Source organism: Metarhizium brunneum, chromosome 2 (assembly GCF_013426205.1).
Source record: "Metarhizium brunneum chromosome 2, complete sequence".
NCBI lineage: Eukaryota > Fungi > Ascomycota > Sordariomycetes > Hypocreales > Clavicipitaceae > Metarhizium > Metarhizium brunneum.
This window is the reverse complement of record NC_089423.1, coordinates 698,312-717,934: the sequence shown is the minus strand read 5'-3', so window position 1 is coordinate 717,934 and position 19,623 is coordinate 698,312. Positions and strand designations below refer to the sequence as shown.

Sequence of the window (19,623 nt, the reverse complement as noted above, 5' to 3'; positions counted from 1 at the left end):
AGTTTGCTATACCACGATTACAACATGTGATTTTAGCGCATATTGTCAACGACTGTTCATATCTGTCTGTAACACAATCACAGTATACCCTAATGTTTAATATGGATAGTCGTATTTATACGTTTATCTCTGCAAAATGGCATATCTGTCGATTGTGCTCCGTATTGCACTCAACTGCTCACTTTGACGTCAAGGCCATATTCCCGGCTTCTAAAGCTCTTGCGCACCGTACATTTTATGTACATCGTTGCTACTCCCATTGCGTATGCCCGCCTAATCGTTGTTGATGCTTTGATTCTTCAATTTTAGTGGCATTTATCGCGCGGTTCGAAAAGGCCGAAGGATTGAGAAGCTTGTTCGACACATAGCCGGATGGAGGGTGCTTCGCTGCTCCCCCCGGTCAGGCATGTTTCTTGAGCGAGGTTGATGGGAACTTGCGTTGTGCAATATCGGGTGATAGAGTGCAAGCACTGAAACCTTCTCTGGTAAACCTTACCGGTGGGCATATATTTGCCGATGTAAATAAGTCCGTGAGAGTCATGTCACTGCATGGCTTGTCTGACCTATGATCCGGGTGAGGGTTACCTAGTTCGTGTGTTGTGTACTAATAATTGTGTCCGATGTAAAAAAATATGTGCACCTTGTTATACGTGTTCCTTCTGTTTTTTTTTCCGTGGTGTCACTGCGTGAACTGAAAGTTGGCATTTGGAAACTTGGTGTAGTATGTTGGGCGTGGTTTCTACTCAAGCGTTACCGATACTACGAATCTAGGCGTCGGGTTCATGGCCACCTTAGTGAATGTATTCTATGAGCCAAGCAGTCCATCAAAGAGAGAATACGGTTCGGTCTATCTCTTTGACAAAGGGCACCTTTCGCGATTGCCAAGTTGCGCTTGGCTCCAGGGTAGTACAAATTTGCGGTTTCTCGCCAACGTGGATTAGTCTACCAATGCCAAGTGAACAGTCAAAGATGTAACCATTCGGCCAGGTGATTCGAGAGAACTTGAATCGACAGTGTCCATGGTAATGCGTCAAGTAGCTGCTCCTTCTCAAGCTCCCAAGCGGTCAAAGATACCCTTGCACGGTGTTCTCCAGTACTGGAGCCGCCCGGGATGCCATGCAAGACACGTCGATTCGTAAACGCCACAAAGACAACACCAGGCACAGATTTTTACAAATGCATTAAAAGCACGGGCCGAGGCCAGGGCACAAGTCGAAAATTGTATGTACTCTTTGTGCGGTAACAGTTGTCAGCCAGTGAGTGGCCAAACGGCTGCATCCGGCCCAGAATAAACACTCTGAAACGTTGGATATCCAATGATGGACGTCAGTGCCGCAACGTGGGGTGTAATTGCCTGGAATCGATCAACCTACAACCACGTGTTGCTCTCCATATCATATTATGGGCGGAATGATGTGACATATACAACCATTCCCCCTTTCTCTTATGTATGCCTTCACATGGGGGACTGTGACAGAGGCTGGCGAGGGTTTGACTCGTCCTCTGTCCATGTTATCCCCACGCCTCACTCGGTTTGGGTTTGGTCATGGAAGCTTGGATCCCTTCCATGGCGGATTGACAGCTCGTCGTGCGCCCTCGTGGACTGCTAAAATTGGGTTTCTTCTCCTTTTTTGACAGATTGATCCAAATTTCGGGGACGTCTTCCGGTGCTTGGGACAGGGATGGTTTAGTTAGTTGCAGTCTAAGCGGCCCCTTGGAGGAATGGGGCCGGCGGCGAGTCGTGAGATTTAAGACTCGGTGAGACAAGAGAGCACAAGCTCTCCTTCTTTTGGCACATATGTAGGAAGAGAAATGTCCTGGTGACGTGTCTGGGCCGTAATAGCCAACCGGCAGATGCATGTGGTCGCATGGCAAGGGGAGTTGTCAAAAAACCATGGTGAGAAACCCAGGTTTCATCGCTCTCGAGATATCTTTGCAAAGATGTACCCGGCACGGAATAAATCTGTCTGAATTTCGAAACGACATGACGCTCAATATTAATAGCTACTGGGAAGCAAGCTTATTCTGCCGCCGTCAGCAAGAATGATGGCTCCATCAACGTAGCCCCCTGCCTTGCTGGCCAAGAATAATGCGACACCGGCAAAATCCTCCTCAGATCCGACTCTCTCTAGTGGCACCACGCTTGAATGCAGGGCTCCCTCCTCCCTTGGGTCCTTTTCGGTTTTCATGTATGGCATGTCCTGGGTCATCTCACTAGGGAAGAAGCCTGGAGCAATCGCATTGACTCGGATTTTATACTGCGCCAATGTGGATGACAGCTGCTTGGTTAGCTGAGTAATGGCTGCTTTGCTTGCGCTGTAGGAAAAGCCAGCGAGGGGCGTGCGCGAGAAACTGGCAATGGATGAGATCAGAATAATCTGAGACTTTGCTGCCACGATGGCTCGCTTGTTTCCCTCGTCCAGTAGGTCAAGAAAGGCAATGGCTGTGTAGAATGCGCCAGTGACGTTCACATGCAATGTGGTGGTGAAATCCTCCATGTCTGGCTTCCATAACTTCTGTTGTAGGCTCTTGATGTCGTCGCTGGCGTCATGAGGTGCCGTGGCCGCCTTGATCACGCCACTGTTGGCATAGAGCACATTGATATAGCCAGTTTCCTCGCGTACCAGGTTCGCTGCGGCAGCAAGACTGTCTTTGGAAGTGACGTCGCAAACAATGGTGTGAACCACGTCCGGATTGGATGCATTCTTCTTGGTTGTGAGCAGGGCCTCTTCCCGTCGACCAAGTATGTACACTGCCTTGGCGCCATTGGCTACCAATGCATGCGTGGTAATGGCACCAAGGCCAGAACCGCCGCCAGTGACGACAGCAACAAGCTCTTTGACCCCAAAAAGTGAAGCTGCATTGTAGGGTGATGATGATGATGATGATGACATTTTTGCGAGCCCTTTTTGTAGCAGTGTCGAGTTATCTCTGTCGACTTCAGTGCAAGTGAAGCATCAGCCAAAGAGTTTTTCAAGACCAAAAAACTTTCCGAAGCGAATAGCTAGGCCGAATTCTTAGCAAGGGCATTCGTGACACGTTGTGCGTCACTCTTTGTTGATTACAAATACGGAGTACTAGCTTACTGAAACAAGGTAGTACGGCGCAGTTGCTACCTATGCCTTCGTGATATCTCCGCCGATCAAATGCGGGGAACAAGTATTGATTTAGCGTGCTGTAATATCGTGAGCATTTGTCGTGGGAAGGCAGCGAGGCGACAGGATTGGGCATATGGGAATGTCGGAAGTTCGGAACGGAGAGCGAACGGAGAGTAATCCTCTCGGCACATAGCAACAATATCGAGGCACAGAGGGAGGAGATCTTCACAGCGTGAAACCCGCTACGTGCGAATTCACAAGAGACAATGGCCTCGATCAACCCGCAAAGGATTTTTGGATTCGACCGTCGACAAGATTTGAGGGCACAGGTTGTGTCGGGTCAGGCACGGGCAGAGCGCATTACCCAAGTCTCGTCGAGGCAGCGCATGGAAGGAAGGAGCAACCGCGGAGAGACGCCGAGCGCTCAATGTATGGGCGACTCGACGGTCAGAATCTGCGATGCATAAATTACTTCGTTCCACACCTTTGCTGCCATTTCGACATGTCAGAATATCTTCTTAGACATGCGGCGAGGCGATTCGTACTACCAACTCTAACATTCCCCACCATGGGCTCGGCCCTCGACACATTATTGCCCATGACCGTTGAGTGACAAAAGTTTGAAGTCTGAGTCACCTTTCCCTCCCTTTGGTACTGCGACTGGACGCAAAAGTGGGTTTGGTTGATGGTCAACCTGCAAGACAAGTTGGATTCATTGCCACTATGCGCTGTTTTATGATTGATGGCCATTGGCGACTACGAGGCATTTTTACCTTTTCGAGGCACAATAACTACGACCAGCTTGGGTGGCCGGATGACTCACTAATTAAACAAATAAAAAAAAAATTAAAAAAAATTAAAAAATCCACCACATTGTCTTTATTGACGTAGGTTTCCACAGTCAAGATGATCATCTCTACCGAAACTTCTTTATCCGGAGTACCTCGAGGTCACCTCGTGGAGACTACCTACCTAGGTACTCCGTAGTTATGCGGCCCTTTTTTTAAGCATGCTGCCAGGCTCCAGCTATGGCCTGACAAGCGAGGACTTATTAGGGATGTTGAAACGCAGTGAAGCGAGACCTCGGACCTTGGATGCGCGGGTGTTGCAGAATGAACTTATCAAGGTGCGTCAAGCCTGATGCATTGTGGTACCGACGCCACGGGTAGCTGCCGAGCTCCGACGGTTTCTCTTGATCAACATCAGGAACGATATCTGTCCTGCAATACCATCCATGGCCTTGCCCTGCCTTGCCCTGCCCTGTGCGAGCAAATCTCATCCGGGACGTGCTACTACTGGAAGCTGAGCACTTGCGCAAGAAATATCAGATGCCGCCCAATGAGATTTGGTTGATTCGTCCATTTCATCCACATGAACCACCAGCCACACTGCATCGGTGCAGCGTCCAGCCAATTGCATCAGACTGACGACCACGATTGGGACAGCAAGTCGCAAGTATTAAGAAAATCATTTTGCCTATGGACAGTTGTCGGTGAGCAAACCTGATGCCGTCATTGGCTTTCGGTGAGCGTGCTCCATTCGGCACCTTGTGAGCCCACGTGGAGGCGTGGAGACGTCTTCTGGAGCCAGAGTAGTAGGCACGGATGTTGCTCTACCGGGCACAGAGCACGGAGTACGGAGTACAGGAGAGCAGATTTGGTGATTGGCTTGACTGGCCGACGATTATGGCGGTGCATGGGATAGGCTGTGTCGCGAAACCTGGGCTATGCGAAAAGATAACAACACACCCCCAAGCGTGGTAATCTGCAAGCAAATCAGCGAGCCGGCATTGCCACAAGTCCACCAGCATAGCGATTGGGAAGCCGTCGGCTTGCATGTCATGGACACTATCTGTCAGACCCCTGTTTCCATCGATGCTAGGCTGGGCCCTCCTCCCACACGCGTATTCCCGTGCTCGTGGTGTTTGCTACCTGGTTCGTCGCTTCTTTCGCATCTCCGACGTCTATCAAGCCGGGGCGGCGTGGGAAGTACGCAATACTCGGTACATATGTACTGCAATACCCGGCGGGTTCTTGGGTTCTTAGATTCGCCTTAGCTTTGACTTGACAATAGTACTAATGAAAGCATCATCCGGGTCCAACCACGGAGCCTTGGAAGCTCAGACGTCAACCGGGACCTTGCTGCTTGCTGGTGCTGCATGAGAGCCACTGAAACCCCGCGATCAGCCCTTGTGGCCGCATGTTGTGTTCCCACTCGCAACTCACTCTAGGCGCGGTGCTTGGGTGCCACCTCGGCAGGCAGTTGACAGAGAGGGAAGTTGGTGTTTGCGAAGAACAACCAGTTCCAGCGCGAGAGGCTGTCGACGAGCGAGGGCATATCACTCCGTAGCCTTGGTCCGAATGCAGAAAAGGTTGGTATCCTCCATGCTGCGAAGAAGGGGTTTCATACTTTCATACTCCGTACTTCTTGTCAAACGTAATTAGACAGCTCGACCGAATAGATGCACTTATGGAGCACACACCCCCGTGCGATACGGAGTATTTGGATAGATAAGTTCCGTAGTTGGCTGCGAGACATGGGCTCCTGAGCGGCGCGGCTGTGGTGGTTTCAAGGGTGGTCTTCCGAAAGTCAAATCTTGAATGTTGATGTTGACATCTGGACGGGTCGTGGTGGCCTGGCTCAATTGCAAGAGCGAAAAGCAGACTGTCTGGTTGCATGGCCTTTGGCAGGCACTCAGTTGCGCCAGCTGGCCATTCAATGCTGCCAGTCCACTGCTCGCTCCTTCCCTCTCCGCTCTGTCAGGGTTGCAGTCCTCTGAAACTGGCGGTACTGAGGCCAGGTACTCCTTGGTACTTAAGTACTCAGGTCCACCGTCGGTGTCTGCTACATGCCGCCGTACCCTGTACTCTAGGCAACGGCCGACATGGAGCCAAGCCAAGCCAAGCCAAGTTAAGCCAAGCCAAGTCAACCTTCGCAAACACCGTCCGCTGGTGTCTTATTTTTCCTTCCTCCACCCTCGCCGCTCAACATCACACCCTCGACACAAGTCCTGCATTTGCCGCGAATCGATCCTCCCACGCTGCTGCCCTGCCGCGCCCAATGTTTTCCTCATGTCCAGCCCGAGTTCCCAGCCCGAAAATGCCATACCCCCTGCACCCCTAGGTCAAGAGGCTCAACCCGCCGTCGGCGCTGTTCCAGATGCAGCTTCGACTGTGCTGGTACCAGCGTCGAGCAGTGCGGATGAGGTGTCCGGCCAGCCCCCGGTCTTTTCTCAGGTCATCCAGTCTTCCTCCCGTACACAGCCCATCCGCTCCAGGGATGCGGACCAAGCCTCATTCAAGGACGATATAAAGTCTCGCCGCCCCAGCCAGCATGGCCCAAGGCAGCCTGGCCCTTCACTCTTGACACAAGCCCTGGCATCTGCTCGTGGTATCCCTCAAGGTCAGAAGCAGAGCAGCAATAACAACACTCCGAGTAATAATATCCCCTCCACTCACGACAACAGCGGCAGTAGCAGTGCTAGCAGTGGCCGGTCATCTAGATTTCAGTTAAACGGCCATCTTCCTCCTCCCGATCGCGAAACGGAATCTACCACCTCGCATAGCCACACCGCAGGTCGCCCAACGCCTACGAAGCATGGAGAGCACCAAGCCTCCGTAGGTCGCGATCCTTCCCTGTCCTCCTCAGCCATGGCCACACCGGTCATGGTCCCGGTAGCCTCTGTTGCGATACCAACCCGAGACTCTACCTCTATCCCACGCCAGTTCAACCCTTCCAATCTGTCCCAAGCCAGAGAGATGCTCATGGAGCACCGAGATTTCCTCGATAGAGCCAGGGGCCGTGCCTCTACCTCTCTCGACCTCGACCGTTCGACTACCGATATACTCAAATCTCGAGCCTTCTCCCTTTCTGCAAGTCCCGAAGAGGCCTCGACACCGACTAGGCCGTCTTACTTGTCCAATGACCCACTCCGGTTGCCTCCCACCAAAGCACTCAATAACTCAACTTTGGATGTCGATTCCCGCTTGTCGCATCGATCATCTCTGGAAAGTAAGGTGACAGTCAGCCCTGAGAAAACCGGAAAGATCTGGTCTATTGGTTCAGGTGGCGGTGACGAGGAGGATGGCTTGGTTGAACAGTCAGTTGCCGAGGCTATGGCTGGAGTCGAGCCCAACGCCCGAAGTCGCAAAGCGAGTTACAGTCTACGATTTTTCAAAGAAGGCCTTCCACCTGAGGACAAGCCGAGACGGAGGGATACCAAGACGACACCTCGCGATAAATTATCGCCAACCTCGGAGGAAGGCATTCAGGATGACTCAACAATAGCCACGGTGACCCCGCCTGGCCATCGCATCGAAGAACCATCTACATCCCAGAGCATGCGCAGTGGTTCCAGTTGGGTTTCCGACGACTACTTCAATCTAGAGTCTACCGATGCCGTCGCCCAGGTTGAAAAGATTTCTGAGACACTCCGCTCGAGATTGCGACCAGAGGGTCATGAGGCCAAATCTAAGCCGATATCGCCACCTAAGGAAGTGGGGCCGACTCCGGCTTCACAACCCGACGTTGTAGAGGGGCAACGGAGGTCAGCTGATGACCAACAGGAGGGGAAACGCCCGTCTAGCAGCGGTATAGCCGGTGCCGGCTCCAAAGCCCGCGATAAACATAATGGTATTGGCCACGATGCCGATGTCGATGCTGATGCTGAGGATGCTGATGAGTCTGGCGAGGAGAAAATCTCGTCAGCCGTCTTTCTGCCCCACCAGGAGATACAAGATACCCGGACCGCTGCCCCAGATCTGTCTGGATCAGCCCAAGTACAACGACCAAGATCCATTTCACGCAGTAGTGCTCATCCGTGGCTCGTGAAGGCTGATGAACCTGAACCAGAACCAGAAGTGCATGGCAAGGGGGAGACAATCGCCGCCACTGACAATTCCCGTTCCGAACATCGTGACAGTCATGCTTCGCCTGGCCATGAGCTTCCGGAAAAGCCCACCGAGGCTGCCAATGTAGTCGAACCTATTTTGAAGAGCCAGAAAGCGCCAAAGCCCCAACCCACTGTGACACATTACGATGATCATGTCCATCACCACCAACACCACCCTCGCCAGCCACTCGAAGCCATTGAGCTAATCCCTTACAAGCATCAAGTGGGTGGTCATACAACGATTTGGCGCTTTTCCCGCAGAGCAGTATGTAAGCAGCTCAACAATAGGGAAAATGAATTTTACGAAACAATTGAGCGGTATCATCGTGATCTGCTTCCATTTCTTCCTCGGTAAGTGTGGAGTAAGCTTGCACGAGCGTTTTATTGCACATGGGCAAGTTGTTGAGGCACGGCCAAGTGGCTTGGTATTCGAAAGCTGCCCAGCTGTAGCTCTGATGGTATATCTGCTAACATGCTCGGCTCAGATATATAGGTGTTTTGAATGTGACGTTTCAGAAGCAACCGCGACGGAAAAGCACAGTCAGAAAAGATGAAGCATCCTTGGCCGGACGCAAGAAGGCTCTAGATGATAATAATGACGCAGAAAAGATGCTGAATGGGACTGATCATCTGGCTACCGACGTGCCCGGAAACGAATTGACTGATCCAGCGCCCACGAGAATTGTCAGCCAGTCGCTAGCAAATACCGCTTTGCAGATTCCTACAGTCACATTCGACGACAACAAGCATATTTTGCCAAGAAATCTACTGCAGCCCACCCCGCCACCAGAGTTTTTTCGACGTCGCAGTACCTCGTCTGCGAAGATATATCAAAGTATATCCAAGCCTCAGACGCCTCGGCCGCACTTGGAAGAACGACCCAACAGCTGGGGCGCAACAACAATAAACAAACGCCTTCGGAACGAGGTCTTCAATGACGCGTTTTTAAAAGAGCCTGTTGAAGTCCAAAAACACCGCCGCCCACACCAGCGTGCAATACCCCGACCTACGATGCAGCGGCTTCTCAGACCCACAACTTCTGACCCAAATCTTGCTGCGTCCGATAAGCAGATTGAGCTCGAACAAAGACCTCCCATCAAGGTTCAGCCACCCTCGCCGCATATCCATCACAATGGACATACCCAGAGCGACCTTGGTGCCGAAACTGCATCTCTTCCTGGACAATCAGAGGATGTGGGTGCTCCTACCAAGGACCTTACTGGAACTAGTGCCCCAGAACCCGAGATTTTAAAAGCAACCCTCACCACAGGTAGGAGGAGACGGAGGTACTCAGCAGGCGGGCTTAGACGGCGACCAGAAGATGTCCGGGAATCCCGGGGCGATCTCAAGTACTTCGAGGAAGCTGACGACGCAGAGTATAAAACCCACAACGAGCGGCTAGCCGCCGAAAAGTCTGCAAAAGATGCCGAGGCCAACGTCACTGGGCATCAAGCCGCGTACGACGACGCACCAGTTCACGGTCCCGCCCTCATTTCACCGCTGGATTTGACTCACTCTGCAGTACCGTCTACATTACCGTCTGCTCTTCCAAGTCCCACAGATGAATTCAAGAAAATTCCCCGACCCATCAACCCGAAGGAAGCCAAAACTCGTGGAAATCGTGTAGAATATTTTCTCTTGATGGAAGATTTGACTGCTGGTATGAAGCGACCGTGTATGATGGACCTCAAAATGGGCACGCGCCAATATGGCGTAGATGCAACTCCAAAGAAGCAAAAGTCGCAACAGGAGAAGTGCCGCACAACTACCTCTGCGGAGCTGGGTGTGCGTATTTGTGGCCTTCAAGTCTGGAATGCTAGGACACAGTCGTATGAATTCCAAGACAAGTACTTTGGCAGGAAGGTGAAGGCCGGGCCAGAGTTTCAAAATGCCCTGCAGAAGTTCCTCTACAATGGTGTCGACTTACATAGTGTCCTCCGCCATATTCCCGTCATTTTGAAGAAGCTTGCTCAACTCGAGCAAATCATTCATGGCCTGAGGGGTTACCGATTTTACGCCGCCAGCCTGCTCATGTTTTATGACGGCGACACGTCTGAGGAGGGAGGCTACGAAACAATGTACGACTCAGCAACGGATGTCGCAACAGATACCGAAGAAACCACCCGCCGACGACGGAGAAATCTCCGAGAAATCGACTTCAAGATGGCCGACTTTGCCAACAGCCTAACGCCCATGGATGATATACGGGACAAGGCCTGTCCCCCACGGCATCCAAATGAGCCGGATTCGGGCTTCTTGAAGGGGCTGAGGAGCCTTCGACAGTACTTTTTGCAAATACAAGCGGATATTCGAGCAGAACTGGACTTGGGGCCTCGCAGTGGCCGTGGAAAAAGTCAATGGCTGTCTGGTCCGATGGACGATTTGCAGCTTGATTTTGAAGACGATTTGGACTCGGGTTCACTCAGTCTTTGATGTGCACAAGTTTTACCTGTTTCTTTTTCTCACAGTGATGAGATGTTCTATTGTTCAGATACCCTACTCTTTCTCGTTCAGACAGCTGGGCTTGCCATGCTGTCACGTCTTTTGACATTCGGCCTCTGTAGCGTTATGTGTCTCTTGCGGAAATTTTTTTTCTTTTCCTTCACACTAACTTTTAGTTCCCTTCTCTTTAATCATGTCCCCTGCTTCAGAATGTATAAATCGGAACATGGCCGACCTGCGCTTGCGACAAGGCTTATTTATACCACGTTACATACCCTGCATCGAGTTTGGCGTACCACTTTGTTGGCATGGCTCGGCCATGTTGATACGAGTCTCGTTTATGAGTTTGGCTTTTGTTTGTGTGCGAGTGCGCGTCTGGAACGATGAGTCGGGGAACGGATCGGTGTTTTTGGTTGCTTGTGTGGCGTTTTGTATTCGGGGAGCTTACGGGATCGAGAATGCAAAAACAAATCATGTATTGAATGTTTATAGTTGGTGTTTGTCTGATGTGGAACTGAATGACCTCTCCTATTTATTATTGCAGGCATGCTTTTCGGGGGTAGGGGAAATTGGAGGGGCACGGGATATCAAATCAGGCATGGCATGACATGACATGGCAATAGAATATGTTAGAGAAAACTATCACTAGACTTCTATATATGACGCCCGCAGTGCCGCGGATGAAGGGATACGGCCGAGTGCGCAGCTCGTGTGGAGCCAAGGAATGATTGCTGCTGATGCCATGTTGCGCAGCTGTGATGTAGTGTTTTCTGCCATTCTCAAAAGTTAGGTTCACTGCGTTTATTGCGTTTATTGCGTTCATTGCGTTCATTGCGTTCATTGCGTTCATTGCGTTCATTGCGTTCACTGCGTTCATTGCGTTCATTGCGTTCACTGCGTTCATTGCGTTCATTGCGTTCATTGCGTTCATTGCGTTCATTGCGTTCATTGCGTTCATTGCATTCATTGCATTCATTGCTAGTGAGTAGCTGCACGGACCCAACATGCGTCGTCGTTGTTGGTTTCTGTTCATGGAGTGGCACGGCTTTCAGCAGGCATGTTGACGGGGTGTCCCTTTTCTGTTCAAAAAAGGTCAACAATGTTCAAGTTGAGTTTGGACGAGCCTGGTGTGTATATAAACTGGCCGAGTAGTGGCAGTTTTTCCATGGCCATCTTACCCTTTTACTTCACCATAGTGATTTGCCACCCGCGACAACGGCAATTACCATCATACTATACAACACCATGCCTGACACCTCAGGCTACGGCTACGACATACGCGATGACGACACCTTGGTAGGCGACGATAACAGCTCAGTCAGTTCTCTTGGTTCCGCGAGCACTTTGGTCTCTGAAGGCGCGAACCCAGGTCGCCGCCTCCCCAACATCCGTCCCCATATAGACCATCGTGTAGATGTTGTCATCATTGGCAGCGGCATAACAGCCGTGGGAGTGGCCTTGTCCATCCTCCCACTCATGGCCTCACGGGGGATGGCTCCTAACGTTTTCGTCCTCGAAGCAATGGGCCTCTGCCACGAGGGGGCGACTCAACATGACGCGCTTATGAGTTTTTTACCGTGCCGAGTATTCCGCCCTGACGGCGGGCTGTTGCCAGAGAAGGTTTTGGATTTCCAGGTGAAGAATGCAGAAGCAGTGAAGGAGCTGGAGTCAAAGTACTTGGATGCTGGCGCGAGGGAGTTCGAAATGGAGGAGCTCTACGATAACGATGAAGACTTGGAGTTTGGCAAGAGGACCCAGAGGCCTCTGGACGAACTTTATCCGCAGTATGGAGCAACTATTTTGGAAGGGGATGAGGTACCCCATGTAAGTGACAGGTACATGCCTGCCTGCTTGGACTGTTTCGAAGTACTGACTTACAACAGTATGGACCTTTACGGGCGCGTGGTGCTAGAACCCACACGGCAAGATTGATTCGGCTGCATAAGCTCGTCACGAGTATATGGGCGGATTTGCGCACGCAATATGCCAACCTTTGCATCAGCACGAACACTTGTGTCCGACATATTACACTCACCACAGGCTCGTCTCACCCCTACATCGTCACATCCTCCTGGGGAAGTATTCGAGCTCGACACGTCGTCCACGCTACCGCCAGCTCCGCCCCACGCCTCTTGCCGGAAATAGGCCTAACGGCTGGTTGGAAGCACAGGCTTTTGCTAAGACCAGGCGCTAGATTCCCAAAACGCGAGGGGAAGCACATCTGGGCTCTCCATCTCGAAAGTCACCCCTTTACCGTGATCCGACTGCCTGGTGGGAATGACGAAATCGACGAGTTGCTGATTGACTGGGAATGGGTCAGCGGGAGGGATCACGGGGATATGCTAAGCACGGTGGATCAGATCTATTCCTATATGGAGAGTGTGTTTGGACCGGAATGGAAAGACGCGGAGATAATGCCGCAGAACCGGTCGAGTACTATAGGGATAACGGGTGATTCTTTGCCCTTTGTGGGAAGGATTCCTCAGGATTATACCAACAGGGGGGTCTCGAGCAGTGAGCAGGCTGCTGTTGAGGCTCCCTTTTCTGATGATGGTGGCTTGGCTACGCCCGGAGAATGGATTTCGGCGGGTTACAACGGTCAGGATACGGCATTTGCGTTGCTCTCTGGCTACGCCGTGGGAATACAGATTGCTGGTATGGAGAACGAGGAATTGGAAATGGTGCCTGGGAGACCCGGCGGAAGGTTGAATGACTGGTTTCCAAAGGAGGAATTGAGTTTGGACGACGACAGGATGATGAGGGCGAATTTGGGACCCCTAGGCTGAGGAATGACTGTTCTGAAAGCAGTCCTGAGGACGGCATTGAAGTGAAGCTGAATCGAAAGTGAAATACCATTCACTTTTGGCGGAGATCCTGCATGATCCCCACTTTGGCTTTTTCCCTTTGTATAAGCACAGATAGAAAGATGAATCTCACTCCAAATCCTGACGGCAACCACAAGGCTCATGTAATGTAAAAGCAAGGCGCATGGTGAATTCCAATCAGGTAATCGACATGAGTAACGACGACGCAGCGTGGATCGATTCCTGGCGGCACTCGGTCCCAAGCCGTCTTGAACGAGAAGATCCCTTTGAGAATGACGGCTTCGAGGCAAGATGCTCAACCAGACTGGTGTGTTTCACGTCTGCCGCGTTTCTATTCCGTCCATGGCTTATAAGAAACGCAGACATTCCGAGAGCCAGATCCGCCGCCCAGGTCAGCAAATCGCGGCTTCTTCCGGTCCATGACGCCATTTCGACGGTCGACTGTCCAAGAAGCCGCAACCGATCGACCCCAGGCAGGACATGAAGTGCTTGAGCAAGACTCGCTGCAGAGATTCGACACGAGGATGTCCACACGTTGCGATGACAAGGGCAAACGAAACTTTCTGGGCCTCTTCTCGAGGAAACGGAAACAGAGAAGTCCTAGCCCGTCACGTGGTCTGGCGATGGGTGGTTCACTGCGACTAAGAGTTCTGTGTGTTGGCGACAGAGGGTGTGGACAAACGGCGCTTCTCTAGTACGTTTTCCCTTCTTTCCTCTCATAGTTTGCTGGGGAGGGGGCTGAACTGAAAACTCGAGTAGTCGTGCGAAATTCGGGAGATTTGTAGACGTACGTTGATGTGGTTTGAACCAAGATGATTTAATATGGGGAAAGGAGAATGCTAATACGTATAGACGGCGGCGATTTCCCGAACGCCGTACGAGACATATATCCTCGACAAACGGTACCATTGCCCGGCCACCATGGAGCTATAGGATACTTCTGGCACGGGAGACCTAGAGACTGTTTCGAGGCTCTCGTACATGTCGTGGGGTGCAGTCCTTCTCTGCTTCGACGTCAAGGAGAAGATGGGCATGTTCAGGGTGCTCCACTGGGTATTTGTCCCTTGCTGCAAATATGCGAATCGTATTGACCGAGTCAGTGGCAAGAGGCTGTTAAGAATGGATTCTGTAGAGATTCACAGCCCGTCGTGTATCTCGTCGGCACAAAGAAGGATCTGCGCATGGAGTGTTCCTTCGAGGACCATAGATTGGCGGTGGAGGGCGTGGGGATGGCGTTTGGGGCGAGCTGCTGCGTTAGTCGGCGCGAGGTGAGAGGCGCGTTCGCATGAAATCAATGAATGCTGATGATGTTAGGGGGATTGGCATGCTGGACGGATCGGGGCTGATGGGTATGTTGAGTGTTCGGCCGCGACAGGGGAGGGCGTTGAAGCCTTGTTTGGGACAGTTGGGAGGGCGGCGCGGCACTGGGGATTGGTGATGGCTATGATGGGAGGAGGGTGACGAAGCCCAGGTTAAGTTGATTGTGTTTCATGACGGACGCGGTTTGGTGTTGCGCAGCTTAAGGGAGGCAGGCAGGTGGGCAGATAAAAGTAGTTCATCGCCAGCCACATTAATTTGTCCGTATGACAAGAGAAATGAGAACGATGAAGTCGAAACCAAAACATAAAAAAAGCGCAAAAATAGCATTGTCTCGCAAATTTATTGGCCCAAGCCCAGTCCATGGCTGCTTTAAAACATCAATTGACATTCAACCTGCCACTTTGCAAACTGGAACGCACCTACCCTGTACAGAACCCACCCCCCCTTCCCCCGGCTGCGCTGGCTGCACCAACGGACTGCTGGACAACCTGGCCACAAATTCAAAACCTCCCCATTGTTTTGTTATAAATACTTATGAGGTAGTGCGTAGTGTTGGCCGGCGCGTCATGTATGCTGGCTGGTGGTCCAGATAGCCATACCTCGTGAGACAGCAAACAGAAGCCCCAGTACCCAAGACAACCGTCATCTGGATTCTCCCGACCCTCATGCTCCCGAGTCCCGCTCATGAACCTCCCCATCACATCATGGTCGTAACAACCATACAGCTTGTCTCCCTCCTTGCGGGCCTCATCAGCCTTGCCGTCTACGTAACTGTAAGCCCACGCCCTTGCACGAAATCGCCTTTCTAAAACCTCATCAACGTTGGACACTAACCCCATCGCCACAGACACGTCACATCCAGCTGTCTCAAGCCCGCCGGTCCAGGACCTGGCCCAAACCACCACCCTTCCAAGCAGAGACCCGACTCCCTCAAAATGAGTACTACCTCTTGGTCCTCGGCTCAGGCGGCCACACCAAAGAGATGCTCATGATGATGGACGACGGCACCCGCGACTTTGGCAACTCGCACCGTCGCTATCTCATTTCCAGCGGGGACAAAATGTCGCTCAATCACGTAGAGGACTATGAGGCGGAATTGAAGGCGACGTCTGAAAACCCGGGCACCTACGACACCCGCGTCGTGACCCGGGCTCGCAGGGTTCACCAGCCGCTTTGGTCTACGCCGTTTTCTGCCCTGCGAAGCGTCCTCGACATCTTCCCCGTCTTGCTGTCCCCGCCGAAGAACGAGGTTGGAAGGCAGCTCAAGTACCCAGGGATTGTCTTTTCGAATGGTCCGGCGACGGGCTTCTTTGTAGCACTGGCGGTGCATTTGCTGAAGCTCTTCTGGGTGGTGCCGGATGACCGCTTGCGCTTCGTGTACGTGGAGAGCTGGGCGAGGATCGCGACGCTGAGCCTGACCGGCAGATTGTTGTATTATACCGGCTTGGCGGATGCCTTCTACGTGCAGCACGGGGAGGTTGCCGAGCGGTATGGCCTTGTGAATGCCGGGGAGATGGTGTTTAATTCACGGAGGGCCAGGCAGACTCGGCCTGGCTTGGATCGCCAGTAGTAATGTGTACAAGATTCGGTTGGGGTAATTCATAAAGTAGACACGGCATGCTGAGACGGAAAGGTAAAAAAAAAGACAGTTCTAGTCTTATTAGACAGATGTTGTACATGGTATACAGTGCCGCTTATTTCCGTACTTTTATGGCTTGGCCAATTATACAGACGCAGCCTCAGCCAACTCCTCCTCACTGTCTTCGACTCCAAACGTCTCGATTTCCGAATTCGATCTTGCTGCCCTATTCGCCGTCTCTTTGCCCGCCCAAATCTTCCAGTTTTCAAACTCCTGGTCCTCGAGCTGCACGCCCACGTCCAGCCGGGACTTGCCAAAGTACGCCCCCACGTGCTTTGCCTCCTCGACCGCTACCCTCTTCTCAATCTCCTCCTCCTGACGGAGTCTGTAGAATTCTTTGCGCGCCGTGTCGTAGGCTTTGCGTTTGCTCATCTTTTCGGCATGCATGAGATGTAGCTGCCGTTGGACGACGCTATGTACGAGTTAGCCTGCCAACCACTTGATGTGTCTTTTTGGCATATTTTGCCCTACCATTCGCCTGTTAGGGGGACACCGGGCTGTCGCAAACCCTTACTCCAGTCGCAATGCTGGTAATCTTTTCCGTCTAGTTCGAGGACGATTCGTGGCCGGGCCAGTTCCCACGGGTGGTCTTTGTAGAAACTCGTTCGGAGAGCGTCCTCGGGGTAGCTGATACTTTGGGGTCGGTACAGCTTCTTGGGCTTCTTGGCTTTGGGGTTCGGCATGCGATGCCTGGGCGTGACTGTGCGGACGAGCGTCTCGGCGGGGGGAACCGAGTTCATGACCTGGTACCATGGTGGTTGGGCGACGGTGTGGCCCGCGAGCATCTGGTGGTTCAGCTCTTGGGAGACGGATTGGAAGACCCGCGCGGGCCGTATTTGTCGGCCGCCCATGATGCTGTCCTGCGGAGACGGGGTGTGTCAGAGATTGCAAAGCATCGGTATTCGGCTCGAAAATGGCACGTACAATGGTCTCTGGGATCAATTGACGATTTTGTATGAGATGGCACGGCTGCGCGGTTGATGGCGTAGTCGCAAATCCATGTACGGGTGGAAATTTTGGGTGGTCGGCAAATTGTATGGCCGATACGAACCATCCGGCAGCTCAATGATACCACAGGACGTTGTGGCGGATTGGTTCAGCGGAGATGACCATTAGCTATAGTGGGACTGGGGAGTTGCCAAAAATTAATTCAATGAGACCAGAGTCCCACTTCAAATTCGAGATCCCGTTCCTCCATCGCCCTGCATCCTGCGCCAAACTTACCATCAACTCATGACTGACTGCTTGCACATGCATATATTGCTGGGCATGTCATCATGAGGACAGACCCATGAAAATATCTGGTCGAGTGGACGGCTCTGTCCGTGGAGCGGTCCTCAACCGCCCGTCGGCGGGCTTCAGAAATGTGCATACGCCAAGGAGGACTATTTGCAGACCCATCGACATTGCGGCCGAGAGCACGAGAATAAAACCAGCGTCTTGCATGAAGAGTTCCCTATGGATCTTGTCTACCTTTATGCCAGAGAGCCGTCGGCCGTCTGCTGTGCAGCCTCGGCTTGCCTGTCGCTGCTACAGCACCGCGCCGGAGACCCTGGCAGCTACAGCAAAGAGTTTACCCTTCTCGCGGCTGCTTTCAAATGACCAAGAGAAACGACATTTGATGTCTTTTGTCGGAGAGAGAGGAGAAGGCAGTGTGCAGGAGCATTTCGACTTCCACAGGGACCCTTATCGCAGGGGATATGCGCAGCCAGACGGCCCGAATCTACAAGTCTCCGACAAGAAGCACGATGTGCAATATCCATCCAGGGAGGAGACATTTAAGATAAGCGACGAATTGCAAGCGCACATATCAAAGTTATACGCTGCCATCGGGCAACGACTGCGTCACCCGAACCGAATTACGCTCGAAACAATTTACAAACTATACTCTCAGCTGCCAGAGCCTCGCATGCTCTATCTCACTTGGCAATGGCGAAGCAGGCTTCTGAAAGTAATGGGAACGCCCCCTAAACGGGACATGGAGTCCATGTTGCGGTATTTCGCTCTGGTCGCAGATGTCAAGAATGCTGGTCTCACACTGCGACGTACGCAGTGGAACTTTGCCCTTGCTTTTGCAACCAAGTACGCATCACGCCCCACAGCGCAAGAGATGGAATCGGCACTCCGATTATGGAGAGAAATGGAAAGAGAGGCCAATGTCATGGGCAACGACGTGACGTTTAATGTTCTCTTCGATGTGGCTGCCAAGGCGGGCAACTTTACGCTTGCCGACATGATTTACAAAGAAATGGAGAGCCGAGGAATTGAGTTTAACCGTTTCCACCACGTCAGCCTCATTCATTACTTTGGACTACGCCTAGACTCGGGCGGCATTCGAGCTGCCTACAAGGAAATGGTTGACTCGGGAGAAATGATTGACACCATTGTCTTGAATTGCGTCATATCCGGGCTTTTGCGCTGTGGAGAGGAGTCAGCAGCCGAGGACACCTACGAACAAATGAAGAAATCGCACAATTTGGCATTAAGCATGCCGCAGAGAGATTACATGATGAACAAAGTTGTCACCAGAGTCTTGATGATGTTTTCAAAAGTTGGGAAAAAGCATCCTCAGCTCAAGGAGTCTCTTCAGACCAATATCCAACTTGCGCCTGACCTGCACACGTACAAACTCCTGATCCAACATTACGCCATCCGGGTCGGAAACCTGGCAAAAGTGGCGCAGTATCTCGACGAGATGAAGCACCTGAATATTTCCGTGCACCCTACCATTTTCCTCGTCTTGTTTAAAGGATTTTATCTGCACGGTGGCTTTCTGAACTCAGATTGGAGCGAGCAGCGATTGAACGGTGTTTTAACGTCGCTGCACCAAGCTAAGAACAGCTACGGCAAAGCGTTTCGCATTGAGCAGTGGCTTGTCATTTGGGCTTTAAGAGCTACGAAAAAATGCTCCTCAAATGAAGCAGTCCTCGAAACTTTTGATGCCTTGGCTCCGCGTTGGGATATTGAAGGCGAGCGGCAGCAATTCCTTCATGCCATGATGGAAAATATTTTGCAAGACAAGGATATGAAATCAATGCCGAGATAGGACAAAAAGATTTGAGTCTGGAGAGAAATATTGGCTTGTATATGATAATAATGGGCTTTTGGCACTGTACATGTAGTAAACTTGATTAGAGTAAAAATACCCCTTGGATCATACTTGTAAGATAGGAACAGATTTAACCGTTTTTACCAAGGAATTGGCCCGAAATGTGGCTGCGCTCTTTCACACATGGTTCCACGGAATCGCTTGTATCGGGCCGAGATTCAAGTTGAAGAGCATGCCGGGATGAACAAACGGAAATTTTTTGTTTACAGTGGTATCGACTGTTCTGACGTCTATCGTAGGATTGCCACAACAGTTCCCCAATCGCCCTCTTTATTTTCTTAATAACCGACCGTGAGATC

At 51.8% G+C, this 19,623-nt stretch overlaps 6 protein-coding genes across 6 annotated transcripts; 4 read left to right on the top strand and 2 right to left on the bottom strand.

The window, feature by feature from the left end:
* Positions 1-1,997: 1,997 nt before the first annotated feature.
* On the bottom strand, positions 1,998-2,894 carry SAT3_0 (Short-chain dehydrogenase/reductase SAT3; the record flags this gene model as incomplete). Its single annotated transcript, XM_014687647.1, has 1 exon — positions 1,998-2,894. One exon carries the CDS (start codon positions 2,892-2,894, stop codon positions 1,998-2,000), a length of 897 nt encoding a protein of 298 aa, XP_014543133.1.
* A 3,275-nt stretch (positions 2,895-6,169) lies between these two features.
* Positions 6,170-10,422, top strand: G6M90_00g031970 (uncharacterized protein; the record flags this gene model as incomplete). The annotated part of the gene is made up of 2 exons (XM_014687646.1): positions 6,170-8,340; positions 8,475-10,422. 2 exons carry the CDS (start codon positions 6,170-6,172, stop codon positions 10,420-10,422), a joined length of 4,119 nt encoding a protein of 1,372 aa, XP_014543132.1.
* A 1,254-nt stretch (positions 10,423-11,676) lies between these two features.
* Positions 11,677-13,217, top strand: G6M90_00g031960 (uncharacterized protein; the record flags this gene model as incomplete). The annotated part of the gene is made up of 2 exons (XM_014687645.1): positions 11,677-12,255; positions 12,315-13,217. 2 exons carry the CDS (start codon positions 11,677-11,679, stop codon positions 13,215-13,217), a joined length of 1,482 nt encoding a protein of 493 aa, XP_014543131.1.
* A 2,063-nt stretch (positions 13,218-15,280) lies between these two features.
* ALG14 (UDP-N-acetylglucosamine transferase subunit ALG14) lies at positions 15,281-16,146 on the top strand (the record flags this gene model as incomplete). The annotated part of the gene is made up of 2 exons (XM_014687644.1): positions 15,281-15,349; positions 15,424-16,146. 2 exons carry the CDS (start codon positions 15,281-15,283, stop codon positions 16,144-16,146), a joined length of 792 nt encoding a protein of 263 aa, XP_014543130.1.
* A 153-nt stretch (positions 16,147-16,299) lies between these two features.
* Positions 16,300-17,066, bottom strand: RSM25 (mitochondrial 37S ribosomal protein mS23; the record flags this gene model as incomplete). The annotated part of the gene is made up of 2 exons (XM_014687643.1): positions 16,300-16,627; positions 16,687-17,066. The coding sequence occupies 2 exons, from the start codon at positions 17,064-17,066 to the stop codon at positions 16,300-16,302; spliced, it is 708 nt and encodes a 235-aa protein (XP_014543129.1).
* Positions 17,067-17,506: 440 nt separating this feature from the next.
* On the top strand, positions 17,507-19,261 carry G6M90_00g031930 (uncharacterized protein; the record flags this gene model as incomplete). Its single annotated transcript, XM_014687642.1, has 1 exon — positions 17,507-19,261. One exon carries the CDS (start codon positions 17,507-17,509, stop codon positions 19,259-19,261), a length of 1,755 nt encoding a protein of 584 aa, XP_014543128.1.
* Between the last annotated feature and the right edge of the window lie 362 nt (positions 19,262-19,623).